This window comes from Nerophis lumbriciformis, linkage group LG02 (genome assembly GCF_033978685.3).
Source record: "Nerophis lumbriciformis linkage group LG02, RoL_Nlum_v2.1, whole genome shotgun sequence".
NCBI classification, from domain to species: Eukaryota; Metazoa; Chordata; class Actinopteri; order Syngnathiformes; family Syngnathidae; genus Nerophis; species Nerophis lumbriciformis.
Genome location: NC_084549.2, coordinates 15,334,218 through 15,353,750, shown reverse-complemented (window position 1 = coordinate 15,353,750; position 19,533 = coordinate 15,334,218). Strand labels below are relative to the sequence as shown.

General features: G+C 40.4%; 1 protein-coding gene across 4 annotated transcripts in view; it reads right to left on the bottom strand.

The window, feature by feature from the left end:
* The window catches only part of trim8a (tripartite motif containing 8a), a 33,382-nt gene extending 14,360 nt beyond the window's left edge, over positions 1–19,022 (bottom strand). Inside the window, exons 1-3 of one of the 4 annotated variants that reach the window (XM_061945129.1) lie at positions 18,700–19,021; positions 15,205–15,357; positions 8,981–9,574 (exon numbers count right to left, since the gene is read on the bottom strand). In XM_061945129.1, the coding sequence (XP_061801113.1) occupies positions 8,981–9,553 (573 nt within the window). In that variant the 5' untranslated portion in view covers positions 9,554–9,574; positions 15,205–15,357; positions 18,700–19,021. Of the gene's footprint in view, positions 1–8,980; positions 9,575–15,204; positions 15,547–18,699 lie in introns of those variants that run through there. The other 3 variants (XM_061945201.1, XM_061945272.1, XM_061945049.1) reach the window with 3 other exon arrangements.
* Between the last annotated feature and the right edge of the window lie 511 nt (positions 19,023–19,533).

Below are 19,533 nucleotides of genomic sequence, written 5' to 3'. Positions count from 1 at the left end.
AAGGGACACTCGTGTTCAATCATTGTGACCTGCCTTCTTTCTGATTCAAACCTTCAGGATTTGCACACGCACAGAGGAAAAGGACAACACCACGGCACAAGGGCTGTTTAGAGTGATTCATGGTTTCGCTAACTTGTTTAAAAGCAGTACGGTGGCCATTGCCTTCGTTTTTATTCCTTTTCAGGGTTTCTCCCAGATTGCCAACATACCTGTGGCGGTGGGGGCGTGGCTATGGGTGTGGTCAACATGACACCATCATATAATTTGCATAATCTGCTATGAATCCTGTATTTTCTTTAAAAAGGCTAACAAAAATACATACATTTAAAAACAAATCTGTGCTATTATTAATCAGTATTTACATACATTTTTCTTATATCATTTTGCTCTATTTTTTAATTGTTGCTAGTTATTGTACAATTTACTTTTTTGAGAATTTTTAAAGTTCCTTCTCCAATTATTTTAGTCACTTTCTCCTTATTAAAACGACTAGCAACAAATCTAGCATCTTTTCTGGTGTTATTGTAAACTGTACTTGTGTTTAAAGGCTCTTCAGTCATTTCATGTACACGACAAACAACGACAAACAGTGATCCTCTATTGTCCCAAAACACTCACTGACATCACATTTGCCTCACACTGCTGCTCCACTTTGTCTTCTTAAAAGTTGCCACCGTCCTCGTAATATTTGCAAATTGTACATTTATTTCCGTGGGTATATATTAAAGTACATCCACATTGCAGACATGCTGCCTCCGCTCCAGACAACCCTGTGGGCATTGGGTATGTCATCACAACATCCTGTTTTGGAAGCTCTGTTTCAGTGATTAAAGTCTTTTTTTGGGGCTACATTTTTTTGTGCATCACTAGTCAATAGTGCGCAAATAATAGACTATATTTATCTATTCATATTAACGACTTGCTGGTGTTAAAGTTTATGTTTGTGTGTTAATGATGATCATTATTCCCATGATTGTGAACACACCATTTTGGCGGAGACTGAGGAAGCGTTGTTGTGTGTCTGGGAGTGAAGCACAGAGGTCGACGTGTGTGCACGGAGAGAATACGTGTTGGAATCAGGTCGGTTGTTAGCATTGGATTGGCAATAAAAGTTAAAAGGAGCATCAGACTTAGTGTGAAAGTTTTCTGTTATTTATGTATTTTGTTTTCTGAAAGCTACAATACATTATGTTACTTGAATTTGTTTATGAGTAAAAAAAACCAACCTATTTTTTAAGGTATGGCTGCTTTTATTTTGCTATGGCAGGTGGCGACTTGTCCAGGGTGTACACCACCTTCCGCCCGTATCCAGCTGAGATAGGCTCCAGCACCCCCACACCGAACGGGACAAGCGGTTCACTACCTGGAAGGTGAGGCGAGCAGTGAGCAGCAGCGGTGGCCGCGCTCGAGAATCATTTTGGTGATTCAACCCCCAAAGGGAGGTAATGGGTCCCATTTTTATAGTCTTTGGTATGACTTGGCCGGGGTTTGAACTCACAACCTTCCAGTCTCAGGGCGAACACTCTAACCACAAGGCCACTGAGCAGGCTGAATAAAATTGTCGCATTGAACTTAGTACCAGGATGTTTCAGAAACAGCAAATAAACACGCGGTCCCCTTCAGCTGGGGTCACACTCAGGAGACAATTTTGGATAGTTAATACAGAGTGGAATTATGGTCCTTTTATCCTCATCTCAATGGATGTTTCTAGGTGTCTCAATTGAAGCGATCAGAATAGATTTGATAGCTTTCTGGAAGTCTCTTTTATTATTTTATTATGTGCGGTCCGCACTACATCCAAACTTCAAGTGCAATATATGTTCCACCTTCTTGTGGCGCTGGGCTTACTCCAGCCTAAAAGGCGCATAAGAACATGAGTACTTAAGTTAATAGGAGAATAAGCAAAAGGCCACATTTGAAAGAACGCATTTTGGATGAAGGCGTGCAATGACAGACTTAAATCGAGGGGAAAAATGTTGTACTTAAGCACATGGAAAAGTAGGGCCCTTAAAGCAGTGGCAACTGCATGGTTTAAAGGGGTTATTTAGATACTTTATGTGGCTGTCTAGAGGGCATCAAAACCTGTCCTCTTCCGGCTTTGACCACGTAAATACACATTAGATTTGTTTGTTGTCAGCTAATGATGGCGATTTGGCAAAGTTTAGCTCTATACGGTAGCTATCATTAAATGCATAGCTTATCGTGTTAACGACATGACTGCAAATTGTTAGTTGCTTTACTAGGACTGCTTAATTGTTTGTGCATGTGCTCCCTGCGTGTATGTGGGAGTGACAGCCTGAACGCCAGACATTTTCCTCTGGCCAACGAGCCATGTGTATTTAATATAATTGTGAAAAATATAGAAATTTAATAGAGTGTCCGCCCTGAGATCAGTAGGTCTTGAGTTCAAACCCCAGCCGAGTCATACCAAAGACTATAACAATGGGACCCATTATCTCCCTGCTTGGCACTCAGCATCAAGGGTTGGAATTGGGGGTTAAATCACCAAAATTATTCCCAAGCGCGGCCAGCACTGCTGCTCACTGCTCCCCTCACCTCCCAGTTGGAACAAGGGGATGGGTCAAATGCAGAGGGTAATTTCACCACATCTAGTGTGTGTGTGTGTGTGTGTGTGTGTGTGTGTGTGTGTGTGTGTGAGAGACTATCAGTGGTACTTTAAATTTAAATAAATAAGTTCCAAACAGCCCCTTTTATATGTAAAAAATTATGATTAAAAAAATATAAAAATGATACATTTGCATCTTCAGTTTCACATCTGAACAGCCGAGTGGGTATGACAGGCATACTGTATGTACACGCTGACATCAGCCTAAATGGCGCAATGATTGGGCCCTACAAACCCTGCCTAGCAACAAGCAGCCTGTATGACATGACCAACTAAATGCCATACCACTCTGTGGGCTACTAACTCCAAGTGGTTGGGGCACTATCATTAAAAATGTTGTCCTCTCCAACTGACAAGGCAGCATTTCAAGAAACTGGGCGTTTGGTATCTGACTCAAGCGTTGACACCAACATTAGCACAATGCTGCCACACACTTTTTAGAGTTGACATCATAATATGGGAACAGATTCTCTGGGTCTTACCATTTCTTACAGTTGTCTTTGTCTAGTAAAGTGAGCACAAGTAGAACTCTCTGGTTTCTGATCCAATCTGCAGGCAGTGTGAAAACCTATCTTTATCAAGATAACGTCCTACAATGGTCACTTTCCCCACTGTCCTATTAAAGCATCCGCACAGCCCCCGGTTGCCAGGAAGCTCATGTTCAAACGAGGAGCTCTCAATGAACAGACAGCCTCTTTCACAATCAGCGGACAGCTAGTCCCCACTTGTGATGTCAGGCAACAGGCCTCACTGATGGATTCATGGATTCATCTTGCACATGCAAGAAAGTGCAACAAATTCCAATGAGCTTCCTGCTGAGAAAAGCAAGGTGAGGTTGCGTGGGAGGACTCCTCCTCCATCTGTCCCTAGGATGACATTATTCTTTTATTGCTCGTCCTTTCTTGTATCTAAATCACCAGCAGGCTACTCTCAAAGTCTCCTTTGAGAGCCACTGAGCCAAAGATAACCAAAGATATGAACATAGTCACATTGGTATTTCCATCTTTGTTTATCCCAAAAGCAACAACACAGCTGCCAAGGGAATCTAAAAGGTTTTCTACCAAAATAGACCACAGCTCGCTCGATCTAGGAGGACCTCTTCGCATGTAGTCACTTTCGGAATAAAATAACCCTGCGAGCAAAAAGCTGAACTTTGTAGAATCTAACCACATCAGCACACACTCAGCCTAGTGTGGACAGTGTTAATATGGGAAGAGCCGGGAGCAGTGAATCCTGGACGGATCGGTTTACCCTTTAGCACATACAGCTGTGAAAGAATAGAAAGATGTGTGTGTGTGTGTGTGTGTGTGTGTATGCATGTGTGCTGAGCAGCTGTGGAAAAGGCTGAACAGACATCTTTTTGTCCCAATAATAGCTTTTAAACAGTTTTCACCGAAAACATCTAATTTAGAACTTTCTGTGTTTCTGTGACTTTCCCATCAGGGACGGACCCAAATATATGTCACGTTCTGAAGCCAACCTGATTCTCCAGCCAAAAAGACACAGCCTATTTGTCCAATTTGTCTTCTATATCCTGATCAGGGTCACATGGAAGATTGAGTCTATCTGATCAGACTTAGGGCAAGAGGCAGGGTATAAAAGATGAAAATATAATTAAGCAATTTGTCTTTAATGAACCGAACAAACAGTGGGAGAAACGTTAGAGGCAGAGAAATGCTCAATATGACCCCAAGAACACTATTCTTACTGTAAAAGGGGAACTGCACTTTTTGGGGTTTTTGCCTATAATTCACATTCATTATGAGAGACGAGAAAACACGTCTTTTTTTATTGATTCTAAAAAAAATTAAAAAACGCTTGCAACATGCGGTTAATGGGAGTCACCACTGTAGCCTTCAAAGCCCTCTAAAACAACTTCAAAAACCTCCCTCAACGTTTTGTATACAAGCTGCAAGTACGTTATACAGTAATATATATATATATATATATATATATATATATATATATATATATATATATATAATGTAGTAAGAAATGCAGTAACAATATGTAATATGTAGAATATTTACTGTATTTTGGTCATTTTAAGCATTGCACAAACTTATTTCCTGGGCGCATTATTTCAGTGCCCTTCAGTTCAGTTCAGTTCAGCTTCAGTTTATTTGGAACATGCATACGATACAATGTAATGCATCACACATTTCCAGTTATTTCATTACAGCACATCCAAAAAGGAGTAGAAAGAAGCAGAGCTTATTTAATCCTACCCCTTTTCATACCATAGCAATTTTATCCAATTTCCTTGTTTTCTGTTACAGAAGAGTGAACAAATAAATAAATAATATACCCTAGAAAGCAAACAAATATTAAATACATAAATAATCTTTGTCTCAATAAAAAAAAGAAAAACAAAGGGTTCAAGATGTTCATTATAATTCTTGTTCTGTGTACTTTGTGAACACACTCTTAAACTGAATCATATTGGTGCTTTGTTTGTTTTCTTTGTTTAATCCATTCCATAATTTAATTCCACATAGAGATATGCTAAAGGTTTTAAATGTTGTACGAGCAACGCACTTCCTATTTCCGGCAAATAACGCGTGCATTGCAAACTCAAAAGCCATTCAGCAGCTCATGCAGAAGCTAGCTTAAAGCTAATGCCATAGCATACCGTCGTAAGGCAATGTGTTACTACGCTAGAAAAACACTTCCTCTGTGTTCGCTCATACAATAACATTTGGCCCTTCTCCACCAAAAGCTCAGGAACTTTTGGTTCCTGGAACCTTTAGTTCCTGGGACTATACGTTCCTGTAGAAGTGTGTGGCTTGAGTTTCCACCGCATTTCACAGTTCAGGGTGGTTTATACGAATCAAGCTGATGACGAATGGAGGAGTGGTTTACCATATTTCTATACTGATACCATGTAAATAAACAGTCAATATTAGTACACAGTTCTTTTACTAAAAGTAAGTAAATGAAATACAAAGCAATAATTTACAAAACTATATGATTTAAAAAATAAAGTGTACCGAATTGTTCATAATAAGTCAGGCTTTTGTCCGCAATTATCAATAATCAGAAAGTCATCCTCTCGGTAAATGATGAATTCATGAGGGTCAGGCGGTTCTTTGTGGTTCATTTCAGCTGTAAATAACAATATATGAATAATAAATGTCAGGGTTTATCTCACGCCTACAACACAAACACATTGGCTTAGGCGTTAGCTTGTTAGCACTAGCATTCTGTTTACTTGGGTTGAGGCTAAATAGAGTGTCACTGACTACTTTTACAACATGTAACAAAGTAAATAGTTAATATTTGGTATTATTTACCTTTGTTCCACTCGTTTGCTGCCTCCTTTATTTAACATTTATACAACGAAGTCAGAGTAGTAAGCAGCTGAGGTAATTGTTTCGTGTCCGGCTACATACTCCTCCGTAAATACGTTTAAAAGGGTCCGTACACTTCTCGAAGCTTCGCGTATCGAAGTGAAGTTTGTAAAAATAATAAACAACTTTAAACTGCATAGATATAGTTTAAAGACTACGGCTGGGTAAAAACACTGCAAGATAGTTCCACTGATTAGCGTTCTTCAGATGCCCCACAAAAGTTGCTGCAAGTGGAAAGTTCCTATCGTTCTTCTTTCTCTCGGTTGTCAAGTTTGTCGTAATAGAAATACACAAGAAATGAACAAGTCGTCCTTGCATAACTTAACCCCGTAATGGCGTTCGTGTTTTTGAAAAATAAGCTAAAGGATCGCCCCCAACTGTGTTCATATAATCAGCGTTCAACAGCACGTCCCGCCCCCGAAAAGGTTCAGGGTAGCTTCAGAAATTCCTCCCTAGCTCGGAGGAACTCCAAAAGGTTCTTGAAGAACTAAATCTACCCTGGTAGTTTTTGGTTGAAACACAGGGGTAACTTTATTTAAGTGGGAAAGTTCCAGCGGTGGTAAAGGGCCTAATGTCGCTACAGATTGGTTATCATACAGGTTATGGAACGTAAGTATTTTGGGCATTTTTTAATGCATTTTTCGAGTGCTTTAGAAGCAGAATGGATTGCTTCCATTAACAGCATTGCTATCTGCTTAGTACAACCCGAATATTACAAATTAGAATGCAAAAAAACAAACCATATGTGGTCTTGTCTCTCATAAGGATTGTGAACAATAGGCAAAATTACAAAAAAAAGTGCGGTTCCTCTTTAAACATGGAGGTGGACACATTCCGCTTTGGGGCTGTTTCTCTGCTTTAGGGTCCAAGAAGACTTTGCCGCAGTGCAGTGCTAATGAACAAGACCATGTACCGTACCAATCTTAGATGAACCTCATAGCCTCAACCAGAACACTGAAAATGGGACATGGACGAGTCCTCCAGTATGGCAATGGCCCAAAACGTAGATACAACCAAGACAACAAATGTGTGGTTCAAAAAGAAACACATTAAAATCTTGACATGGACTAACCAGTCTCTGGCCCTTATCGCCCTATAGAAAATCTGTGGAGGGAGCAAAACTTAGTTGCCAAGAGACAGTCTTGAAATCTTCAAGATTTAGGAGGTATTTGTAAAGAGGAGTGGCCCAAAATCCCTCCTGAGATGTGTGCAACCCTGGTTACTAACTATAGGAAACGTCAGACCTTTGTGCTTGCCAAAAATGGTTTCTCAACCAATCACTAAGTCATGTTTTACTTGTGGATCAAATACTTACAACTCATTTAAAATCTTCATGGAGTTTATTTTTCTGTTAATTTGTGTTAACTTCTGTCGCTCTCTGTTAAAATTAACTTACCAAAATCGACTGTTCAGGTAAGGAGATACATTTCTAAAACCATCAGGGAATCAAATAATTCCCCCCTGCACTGTACAGGTTCTTGCACCTGTAGTGAACCAAAAATAAGTACAGTCGTGGTCAAAAGTTAACATACACTTGTAAAGAACATAATGTCATGGCTGTATTGAGTTTCCAATCTTTTCTACAACTCTTATTTTTTTTGTGATAGAGTGATTAAAGCACATTTGTCACAAAAAACATTTGTGAAGTTTGGTTCTTTTATGAATCTATAATGGGTCTACTGAAAATGTGAGCAAATCTGCTGGGTCAAAAGTATACATACAGCAATGTTAATATTTGCTTACATGTCCCTTGGCAAGTTTCACTGCAATAAGGCGCTTTTGGTAGCCATCCACAAGCTTCTGGTTGAATTTTTGACCACTCTTCTTGACATAATTGGTGCATCCATCAATCCATTTTCTACCGCTTGTCCCTTTCGGGGTCACAAGGGGTTCTGGAGCCTATCTCAGCTGCATTCGGGCGGAAGGCGGGGTACAGCCTGGACAAGTCGCCACCTCATCACAGGGCCAACACAGATAGACAGACAACATTCACACTCACATTCACACACTAGGGCCAATTTAGTGTTGCCATTCAACCTATCCCCAGGTGCATGTTTTTGGAGGTGGGAGGAAGCCGGAGTACCCGGAGGGAACCCACGCAGTCACGGGGAGAACATGCAAACTCCACACAGAAAGATCCCGAACCCGGGATTGAACTCAGGACCTTCGTAATGTGAGGCACATGCACTAACCCCTGTTCCACCGTGCTGCAGTTCAGCTAAATTTGTTGGTTCTCTGGACATAGACTTGTTTCTTCAGCATTGTCCACACGTTTAAGTCAGGACTTCGGGAAGGCCATTCTAAAACCTTAATTCTAGCCTTATTTAGCCATTCCTTTACCACTTTTGACATGTGTTTGGGGTCATTGTCCTGTTGGAACACTCAACTGCACCCAAGACCCAACCTCCAGGCTGATGATTTTAGGTTGTCCTGAAGAATTTGGAGGTAATCCTCCTTTTTCATTGTCCCATTTACTCTTTGTAAAGCACCCGTTCCATTGGCAGCAAAACAGGCCCAAAGCATAATACTACCACCACCATGCTTGACGGTAGGAATGGTGTTCCTGGGATTAAAGGCCTCACCTTTTCTCCTCCAAACATATTGCTGGGTATTGTGGCCAAACAGCTAAATTTTTGTTTCATCTGACATCACATGGACGTAGATAAGACCTTCTGGAGGAAAGTTCTGTGGTCAAATTATTGGAAACTCAAGAGAGCCCTGACATTATGTTCTTTACAAGCGTATGTAAACTTTTGACCATGACTGTATATAGAGATCAAAGTCCACCTGTGTTGACTCTGTGGCGTTGTGTGATGCGTCATTTAATGCATCCTCAGTGTGCGTATTTTCTTCCTAGTGATCGTGGCATCTACTGTAAACAAACTGTATCTGCTTCTAACCTTCACTTCCAATGGTTGCACATTGCATCACAGCACTTAGCTCATGCCAAAGGCACCACGACCAAGGTTGAAAGCGATGAGTGACATTTTGTTTTTTTGTTTACCTGCATCTGCATGCGTTGCGTGTCCACATCACAGACAGTGTGTCTTTTGCCGGTGCAGTGGGAGATACAGCAGAAGGCACACAGAGCCACCTGCTCCTCCTCACAGTGAAGCAGCCTGTACTCATCATGACTAGGACAGGTCCAGGCGCTCAGCTCCTCTGCGTCCACAAGCAGGTGACCCGGTGCCGCGCATGGCTGCTGCAGGTGCATGTGCACGTGCAGCTGGCAACAGGGCTCCTTGCAGCGCAGGCACACCTTCCTTACGGGCAACGACGGGCCTCGTCTGCACAGGACGCAGTGTAGCGTGGCCGGGGCCTTCTCAGAGTCCAACACGTTGAACCTCTTGACGATGTTGGCCAGCTTGAAGTTCTTCTCCAGTAAAGGTTTCTGCTCATATTCGTGGTTGCACTCAGGACAGCGGACCCCCGTGCCGCTGTCTTTAGCCCACGCCTCTGAGATGCAGCCTTTGCAGAAGTTGTGTTTGCATTGCAGCTGGATGGGTTCCTCGAACACATTCAGGCAGATGGGGCAAAGAAGCTCCTCTTCGAAGTAGTTTTTCCAACTCAGATCCATGACTTTAACTGGGTTTAAACTCTGAAAGTAAACAAGAAAATCTCCATAATGTCAAGTCATACCAATATTACATTAATAATGCCATTTCCATGATGCTCAAACGTGAATGAATGTTCAAGAAGAGTACATTTAAAGGTGGGTTGCAATAAACTATCCAGGTAAAGCACAGTAATTCAGGTTACCAAAATAAAATGATGTCAATGTGTTTAATGCTGGCTTAAAGAGATGGCAGGAACTGCCCAGGTAAACCACAAAAGACTACAATAGAACACAGTAGAATACCAACAATGTGAATTCAAAAGGGGCTAGGTAAGAAACTACCCATGCTACCCACAATAGACGACAATATAAGTCCCTGTTGATTTAAACCAGTGCTTCTTAATTATATCCTGCTACACCCCCCTAGGAAGAAGATAACATGTTGCGCCCCCTCCCCAGTCTCCGCCACGACTATAAATAGTATAATTTGTCTAGAAAATTGTTATAAGTATACCTCTGCATAAAATTGCATCCAAAAAAGAAATTAAGATCAACTTACAACCAATGATAACTCTATTAACATTGTTTTTTTAGTCTGTAACAAAAATTGCACTAATTTAAATTTTTATTTTTTTTATCCGGTTTTGAATCATCCATCCATCCATTTTCTACCGCTTATTCCCTTTGGGGTCGCGGGGGGTGCTGGAGCCTATCTCAGCTACAATCGGGCGGAAGGCGGCGTACACCCTGGACAAGTTGCCACCTCATCGCAGGGCCAACATAGACAGACAATCAAAGAGTATTTATATCGAAATCACAGGTGCCTCGACGGGTTGCACAAATCACAATGACATCACTGGTCTGAACCCACATCCTGAGTGACCGGCTGCCATGGATGCCAAGTGGGTTATTGCAAATTATTCATGACTGTGTGAGAGTCCAGTTCATTTTAAACTATAAACATTTTTTGACCGACTTGAACCATTTCATACTTGAAAATAAAATTAGATCATTAAAACAAAATCATATTGATCAGCAACATAAACTCAGGAGCACAATATAGTGCAGGCCTGGAAATTATTTTTGAAAAAAATATGTCTGGGGGCCGGTATATCTATTTTTAGGAACACTAATACAAAACCTCACAATATTGTCTGATTGAATGCTAAAAACGTTATGAAGACCGCCTTAAAAAAGAGAATGGAATTTTTAATTTTTTTACAGAATGAGACACCTAGAATGTACATGAAAATAAAGAATACGGGATTTACAATATAACTATGAACGATAAAACGCTGAATATTGACAACATATGAACGTCACACACCCTTTCCATCAACATATTTTACAATAAAGCAAAACACAACAAAAATGCAACAAACGCAGCGAAATATGAACGTGAAGGGTAAAAACAACAACCAGAGGTGGGTAGTAACGCGCTACATTTACTCCGTTACATCTACTTGAGTAACTTTTGGGATAAATTGTACTTCTAAGAGTAGTTTTAATGCAACATACTTTTACTTTTACTTGAGTATATTTATAGAGAAGAAACGCTACTTTTACTCCGCTCCATTTGTTTTGCTTTGTTTGTTTTGGTTTGTCAGACAGACCTTCAAAGTAGGATCTATCGCATGCCTGCGTTTCACCAATCAAATACAGTCACTGGTGACGTTCGACTCCGTTTCACCAACCAAACAGAGCCAGGCGGTCACATGATTAACTGCACATAAAGTTTCAGCGACAAACAACAACAAGCTTAAGCTTACATGAACTCAACGTCAAATTTGAGGAAGCACATCGCGGTAAGTAACGTTAGTAGATATTTTGGCTGTCACCGTAGGCTGATGTTAGCTTCCCTGCTATGAATCACTGTCAAATGTACATCGTATGGGGACATTTATTAACGCACTGCAGCCTCATAGACAGACACACACACACGCACAGTCGCACACACACTCACGCATGCATAGAAACACCAATCAGAAGTGCACAGTGTGTTCCCAGATGCAGTCCACACCTATCAGTTTATGGTTTGTGTAAAGGCTAACTTGTTATTTTCCTTTGTAATCTCTGCCTACTGAGCCTATGGTGCTGTTAAGTTATTGTGGCTCAATTTGCCTTAATTTTTTTTATGTTAATGTATTATTATCTAATATATATTATTGTTTTAGTTGCTTAAGAGATATTCCTGCCTCTGAATTTGCTCATTGCTATTTTTATGTTTTTGTGCATTATTTGTTGCCGTCATCATTAAACGAACAGGTTACTCATCAGTTACTCGGTACGTGAGTAGTTTTTTCACAACATACTTTTTACTTTCACTCAAGTAAATATTTGGGTGACTACTCCTTACTTTTTACTTGAGTAATACATCTCTAAAGTAACAGTACTCTTACTTGAGTACAATTTCTGGCTACTCTACCCACCTCTGACAACAACCCACCTATTATCTGATACATCTGATATATCACTAAGCTTTAGGACTTTGTTGTAAAAATCTCCTTTCTCGTTTGTCCCTGACACCCGCATTTCAGGCTGGCCGCTCTGGAAACACTCTGTGGAAATGCTCCCCACCCACACTGCTCGGTGCCTCGTCTGAGCTACTGTGACGTAGATTACCATAGTAAATAGTATATCATGCAAAAGCATTGATATACTATTTCAACCATTGAAATAATTTGTATAGTTCAAGACTTACAGTCATTTGAAAACATCATAATGGCAGCTACAGTTTCCATCTTAGAGATCTAAAAACTAAGGATGTCCCGATCCGATATTTGGATCGGATCGGCCGCCGATATTTGCCAAAAAATGTGTATCGGCAAGGCATGGGAAAATGCCGATCCAGATCCAGTTTAAAAAAAAACTCCGGTCCGTGTTTTCCAACGCACAGATTTAAATAATACATTCCACTTTTCTGCTGCTCCCTATTTCCGTTCCGCATTTTCCAGCACACCTTCAACACATCCACAAGTCTATGGATTCTCACGCAGTTGCTTTTAGCTGCTGGCATTGCACTAAAGGCTCTTCCCACTCCTTCTTCTTCTGTCTCCTTCTCACAGACAGCAAGCGCAACTTCTTACACACGTCACACGTCACATACGTATACATCCTCTCCCAGCAGAGAGGTAGCAGCATGGGTAACGTTAGCTGTGATGCTAGCGCAGCCGCTAAGGTGCGCGCCTGCTCAAACGTCCTCTGCGCACGGCAAATTTATGCCACGCACAAAATCAAATAAAAAAATAAGCGCATAACAATTTTCGACACACGGACACGACAGAGAAAACAGTTTTCGTCATCATTATTCAAATATACGTCTGTCGAGACGCTTATCTCCATTCGGTGCCACACGTCCATACCATCAAAATGCCGAGGCAAAAATTTCCAGATCAACACCGTATGAAAAAATTTGTGATTTTTTTAGTTGTGATTTCCTTCTCTGCATGAAAGTTTAAAAGTAGCATATATTGATGCAGTATGAAGAAGAATGTTTTAATGTAGACATGCAAGCCTTGAAAGAACATTTTGAAAATCAAGACTACATTTCCTGCAAATGGGTGGTGCATTTCTACCCTATATTTTAACTTTAGATTTATTCTCATATCAAACTCTTTTGGCTGTCTTTTTGACACTTACATCAGGCGCCCTCCTCCACACCCCGGATTATAAATAATTCAATGTGATTATCTTGTGTGATGACTGTATTATGATGATAGTATATATCTGATAGTATATATCTGTATCATGAATCAATTTAAGTGGACCCCGACTTAAACAAGTTGAAAAACTTATTCGGGTGTTACCATTTAGTGGTCAATTGTACAGAATATGTACTTCACTGTGCAACCTACGAATAAAAGTCTCAATCAATCAATCAAAACACATAGAATCATCATACTGCTGTGATTATATGCATCAAGTGTTCATTCAAGGCTAAGGCAAAATATCGAGATATATATCGTGTATCGCAATATGGCCTTAAAATATCGCAATATTAAAAAAAGGCCATATCGCCCAGCCCTAGTTTCAATGATGCCATTTCTGTTTGTCATGTATAATGTTGTCTATTTTGTGTTTATCCTTGAATAAACAGGTCAGTTTCTTGTTACCAACCATTGTGTATTATTCAAACTCCCCTAATTCAGCTGGCTAGTTGTTATCAAGAGTACTAAAACCCTTTTCAACATGATTCTGACAACTATCCATCCATCCATTTTCTACCGCTTATTCCCTTTTGGGGTCGCGGGGGGCGCTGGAGCCTATCTCAGCTACAATCGGGCGGAAAGCGGGGTACACCCTGGACAAGTCGCCACCTCATCGCAGGGCCAACACAGATAGACAGACAACATTCACACTCACATCCACACACTAGGGCCAATTTAGTGTTGCCAATCAACCTATCCCCAGGTGCATGTTTTTGGAAGTGGGAGGAAGCCGGAGTACCCGGAGAGAACCCACGCAGTCACGGGGAGAACATGCAAACTCCACACAGAAAGATCCCGAGCCCGGGATTGAACCCAAGACTACTCAGGACCTTCGTATTGTGAGGCAGATGCACTAACCCCTCTGCCACCGTGAAGCCTCTGACAACTAAGTAGGCTAAATAACTTTAAACTTTAATACATGCTCGGATAGGCCAGTATCGGTCAGTATCGCTATCGGTCAGTATCGGTATCGGATCGGAAGTGCAAAAACAATATCGGTATCGGATCGGAAGAGCAAAAACCTGGATCGGGACATCCCTACTAAAAACATTTTTTGGTTATGTCTGACGGGCCAGATTGAAAAGCATGCAGCACCCGGGCCTTAATTTGCCTAGTTCTGATATACTGTATACTGTAGAATACTTTAACCTACAAAACAAAAAGGAATTAAAAAAATTGTGCTGATATTTTTTTAATCCAAATGAGGAAATCTGGATTAATAGCAACAATGAGCACGTTTTGTAGTGCACATTTTTCAAAGCAGGGTTTTTCAGCATCATAGTGCATGATACTGAAAAGCATGTTCCCCCTGGCATTGCACCACAACCCCCCCAGGGGCGCCCACCCCACTATTTGAGAAGGACCGGTTTAAAGGGTGGACTATGAGAGACTATCCAGGTAAACCGCAATATAATAGACTCAAATGTTAATATGTTCCACTAATGGGAATGTAAAGGTGGATGACTGTCAGTAACTATCCAGTTGCAGATAATAAAATCATTGTGAATTTAAAGGCTGGATCGTAAGAAACCACTCAGACACGATAGAATGGAATAAAAACTGTTATTATATGAGCCACTAAAAGCAGATGTAAAGGGTGGACAGTCATAAACTATCCAAGTAACATAACACCGAAGAGGACAACCCAGTGATACACATTAAGCAGGTGGTTCGTAATGTTTAAAACATAAAGTAACTCATTTTTTGTTAACATGATCTCGAACTCCGTGTAGTTGATGGGAAATATATTTGTTGTGTGTCAGTTGTCAACGGGCAATGCAAGCAGAGGCGTATCGGAAGAAGAAGAAAAAAAGTGTCAACTTGCTGCAAAAGCAGAAATGTCACGCTGAGCCACGCAGACATTTTTTTTTTAAAATATTGTAACGCCACAGCTCTGCTTTACGTCCTACGCGATCAATACCGTCGGAATTGTCAACAATGAAAGAAAGAAAAAAAGCGACGTACCAACTACTTCTTTTCCATGTCCTCCGCACACTCCAGCGCACCTTTCACACCGCGGAGCCTCTCGTCGTCCGAGCCCGGCGATGAGGCAGCGCCTCTGCGTCCACGCAGGCGGCGAGCTCCGGTGTAGCGATCACCCACTTAGCACCGGATTGTCTTTATTAAAAAAAAAGAAAACAAAAACAATACTCGTTGCTACTATTCGGTGTTTATTTCACCGACGAACCGTGGAAGCCAAATGAAAAGTCGTCGGAAGGGAGCTACGCGCGTCCACGCAGACCGGCCCACTCTGCTAACATGACCCGTCAGAGTTGATACATTCACGGGGAGGGGAGGAGCCCGGAGGAGGGGCCAGCAGCCTGGGAGTCAGCAGCAATTACTTTTAGAGGGGAGGCCCCCCGGGCCCCATTAAATAAAATGGAATAAAGTTGTGAGCACAACATGGAGCTGATAAGTTTTTGTTTTTCCATCCGGCAGTAAAAGGGGGGATGATTATATAACCTGCTGGCCATTGCTATAATATAATACTTTTATAATATATTTGTATATTATTGGAGATTCAGGTCAGTTATTGTCACAATCTACACCATTTATTAATCATTTATTCATTTATTTCAGGCATCCATCCATCATTTTCTACCGCTTGTCCCTTTCGGGGACGCGGGGGGTGCTGGAGCCTATCTCAGCTGCATTCGGGCGGAAGGCGGGGTACACCCTGGACAAGTCGCCACCTCACCGCAGGGCCAACACAGATAGACGATGACATGAAAAAAAAGTACAAGGTATACAACACATAGTATAAATTAATATAATGCAAAAGGTAATGTACAGTATGTAAGCATGATTGATTGATTGAATTGATTGAGACTTTTATTAGTAGATTGCACAGTACAGTACATATTTCGTACAATTGACCACTAAATGGTAACACCCGAATACATTTTTCAACTTGTTTTAAGTCGGGGTCCACTTAAATCAATTCATGGTACAAATATATACTATCTACATCAGGGGTGCTCATTACGTCGATCGCGAGCTACCGGTCGATCGCGGAGGGTGTGTCAGTCGATCACCAGCCAGGCATTAAAAAAATAGTCCTGAAAATGAGCGATCATAAATCTTCACTATGACGTCACTTTCGTCACTTGATTGACATTCACGGCACCCGAGGGTCTTCTGAGATGACGCTGGCTGCTGCCAGCTCATTAAAATGACCAACTGGAAGGCGAGAAACACTTTATTTCAACAGACTCTGGCGCCGTACCTGTCGTCAAAACTCCAAAGACCGACTGCACAGTTGCACAGTTGCGCTAACAAAATAAGAGTCTCAGAAAGCTGGCGTGCACAAGCTAGCAAGCTATGGAGTTTGCCGACAATGTATTTCTTGTAAAGTGTATACAAAGGAGTACAGAAGCTGGACAAATAAGATGCCAAAAACCAACCACTTTCATGTGGTATTGGACAGAAAGGAGGACTTTTTTTCTCCTCCATTCGAAAATGCGAACGTTATCAGCACCACTGTCTGATTCCAATCAATGCAAGTCATCAGAATCAGGTAATACACCAACTTATATTCTTGTCTTCATGAAAGAAAGGAATCTATATGTGTTAAACATGCATGTATATTCATTAAAACACCTTTAACATGTAAACAATGCTTGTATTATCTTTAAACACCTTTAACTTGTCAATATTAACTACTGTATATGTGTTAAACATGCTTGTATTATCATTAAACACCTTTAATTTATTAACAATATTAACTATATGTGTTAAACATGCTTGCATTATCTTTAAACACCTTTAACTTGTTAACAATATTAACTATATGTATTAAACATACTTGTATTATCATTAAACACCTTTAATTTATTAACAATATTAACTATATGTGTTAAACATGCTTGCATTATCATTAAACACCTTTAACTTGTTAACAAAAACATATATTTCATAAATAAGTAAATATAAATTATATATATGAAGAGGTAGATCCCCACGACTTGATCAATTGAAAAGTAGCTCGCCTGCAGAAAAAGTGTGAGCACTCCTGATCTACATAATACAGTCATCACACAAGTTAATCATCGGAGTACCGGTATATACATTGAATTATCTACATTATTTACAATCCGGGGGTTGGGATGTGGAGGGGGTTGGGGCGGGGGATGTGGAGTTGATGATCCAGTTTTGCTTGAAAGGGAGTGGGAAGAAGATAATTTATTTAATCCCACCTCCAGTTCTCCATTCAGGGATTAATACATTGAGTTTTACTGTTACTTTAAGGATTATAATACAAATGTTGTATCATAGTGGCATTACCACAGGTAACAATAATCATTACACTGTAACAATAATGTGTATCAACAATGTAGGAAGAATGAACATACCAACAATAGTAAGAGACAAAATACCAACAATGGTAAGAGACAACATAGCAATAATGGTAAGGAAACATTGAGCACATGTTAACACTTTGAGACAACAGGTCAATTTAAAGACCCTCATCTCCATATTTGAACCAGACCCCATGTTTGTATAATAGTTTAAATCCATTAATAGTTTGGTATTGCTTGTGTTGTAAGTCCAGTTAAACTGGAGCAGTGGTGTCCAGTTAAACTGGAGCAGTGGTGTCCAAAGTGCGGCCCGCAGCTAATATCTTAAAGTGCACGGAGGGAATACGTGTTGGTTGTTAGCATGAGATTGGCAATAAAAGTTAAAAAGAGCATCAGACTTAGCGTGACTTCTTCTGAAAGCTACAATACATGATATTACTTGAATTTGTTTTCAAGTAAAATCCCTATTTTTCAAGGTGTGGCTGCTTTTATTTTGCTATGGCAGGCCACCATGATCAGCTACATTAAAGTACCAGTAGAATGGGAAAAACAAGTTGCGTCTATTTTGCAGCTATTATTAGAAATTGGATGGATGGATATTATATATAACTGACGTATGACTTTGATTGATTGATTGGAACTTTTATTAGTAGATTGCACAGTACAGTACATATTCCGTACAATTGACCACTAAATGGTAACACCCGAATACGTTTTTCAACTTGTTTAAGTCGGGGTCCACGTTAATCAATTCATGGTAACGTTAATCAATTCATGGTACGCCGAAAGACTTACAAAGTTAGGGAGTAAATAGATATCATCAAAATAGTATCAATCTCATGGAGATTCCCAACCCATTTTGACAGACAATGAGCTAGCCAGTCACGTGATCGCGTGACGTAGAGAGAGGTAGGAACTGCAGATCCCACCAACAACAGTGCAAATCATGCAGACTTTGTGGGGGCCAATAACGATTACTTTGGGACAAATGGTGGTCCAGAACCTCATACTGTTGATCCTGAATATAAGGAGGGTGGGCTACAAGTTTTAGAAGCTCTGCTATACAAATCCAGCTTTAGTGAAACACTAAGCACCACGTAGCAGCATCGCTTAGTGCTAAACAAGAAATACAAACTACAAACATAATAAAACGATCACTTACTGTACGATGTCTGCTCTCACTTCGAAGACAACTGATAGGATGTCCATATCTTCACGTTTGTATGGATAATTAATAATTTAATTAATTAAAAGTTGCTGCTGACACTGTCTTTGGTTGTGTGTGTTTTTCTCCATCTTTGAGTATAAATTGAATGTCACATATGCACAACATCTAGATTAATGGCTAAATCCTCCTATAATCCAGATGTAAGGCATGCTTTATAATCTAGAATAAGTTTGACAAGCCGAGAAGCGATGCCGTCATAGCATAAACAAGACATCGCCGGCTCAATGCTTCGTGAGCTTCTTCTTCTTTACAGTTTTACAGCAGTTTGCATCCCAATGTGTTGCATTACTGCCATCTTCAGTTTCATTTTATAATGACATTAAATCTCTCCTAGAGTCCACTGCAGCATAAACTTTAGTTAGCTCTCGGTTAACAATGCTAAAAATACTTTGTCTGCGTTAGCCCTTATAATAACATTACTAATATTTGGTTAATATTCAGGTCACGAGATATAGAGCATTGTTTGTGGGTTTTGGATGGTTATTTAGAGTTTTGTGGGCAAAATAGTGACCCCCATTAACTCCATGATTGTTAGCAGATTTTTTTTATGACTTAGAATGCCTCAAAAAGAGAAACATGTGTGTTCATGTCTTCTATAGGGATTGTGAACGATAGACAGCACACCTCTTTCTAAATCTCCGGAAATAGCCGAAAGTATTTGGAGCAGAATATTCAAAATGACTGAGTTTGTGGCATTTTTTTGATGTTTAGACTGTATTTTCACATATTGCCGATTGGTAAATACAATGAAACACAATTAGGAATATA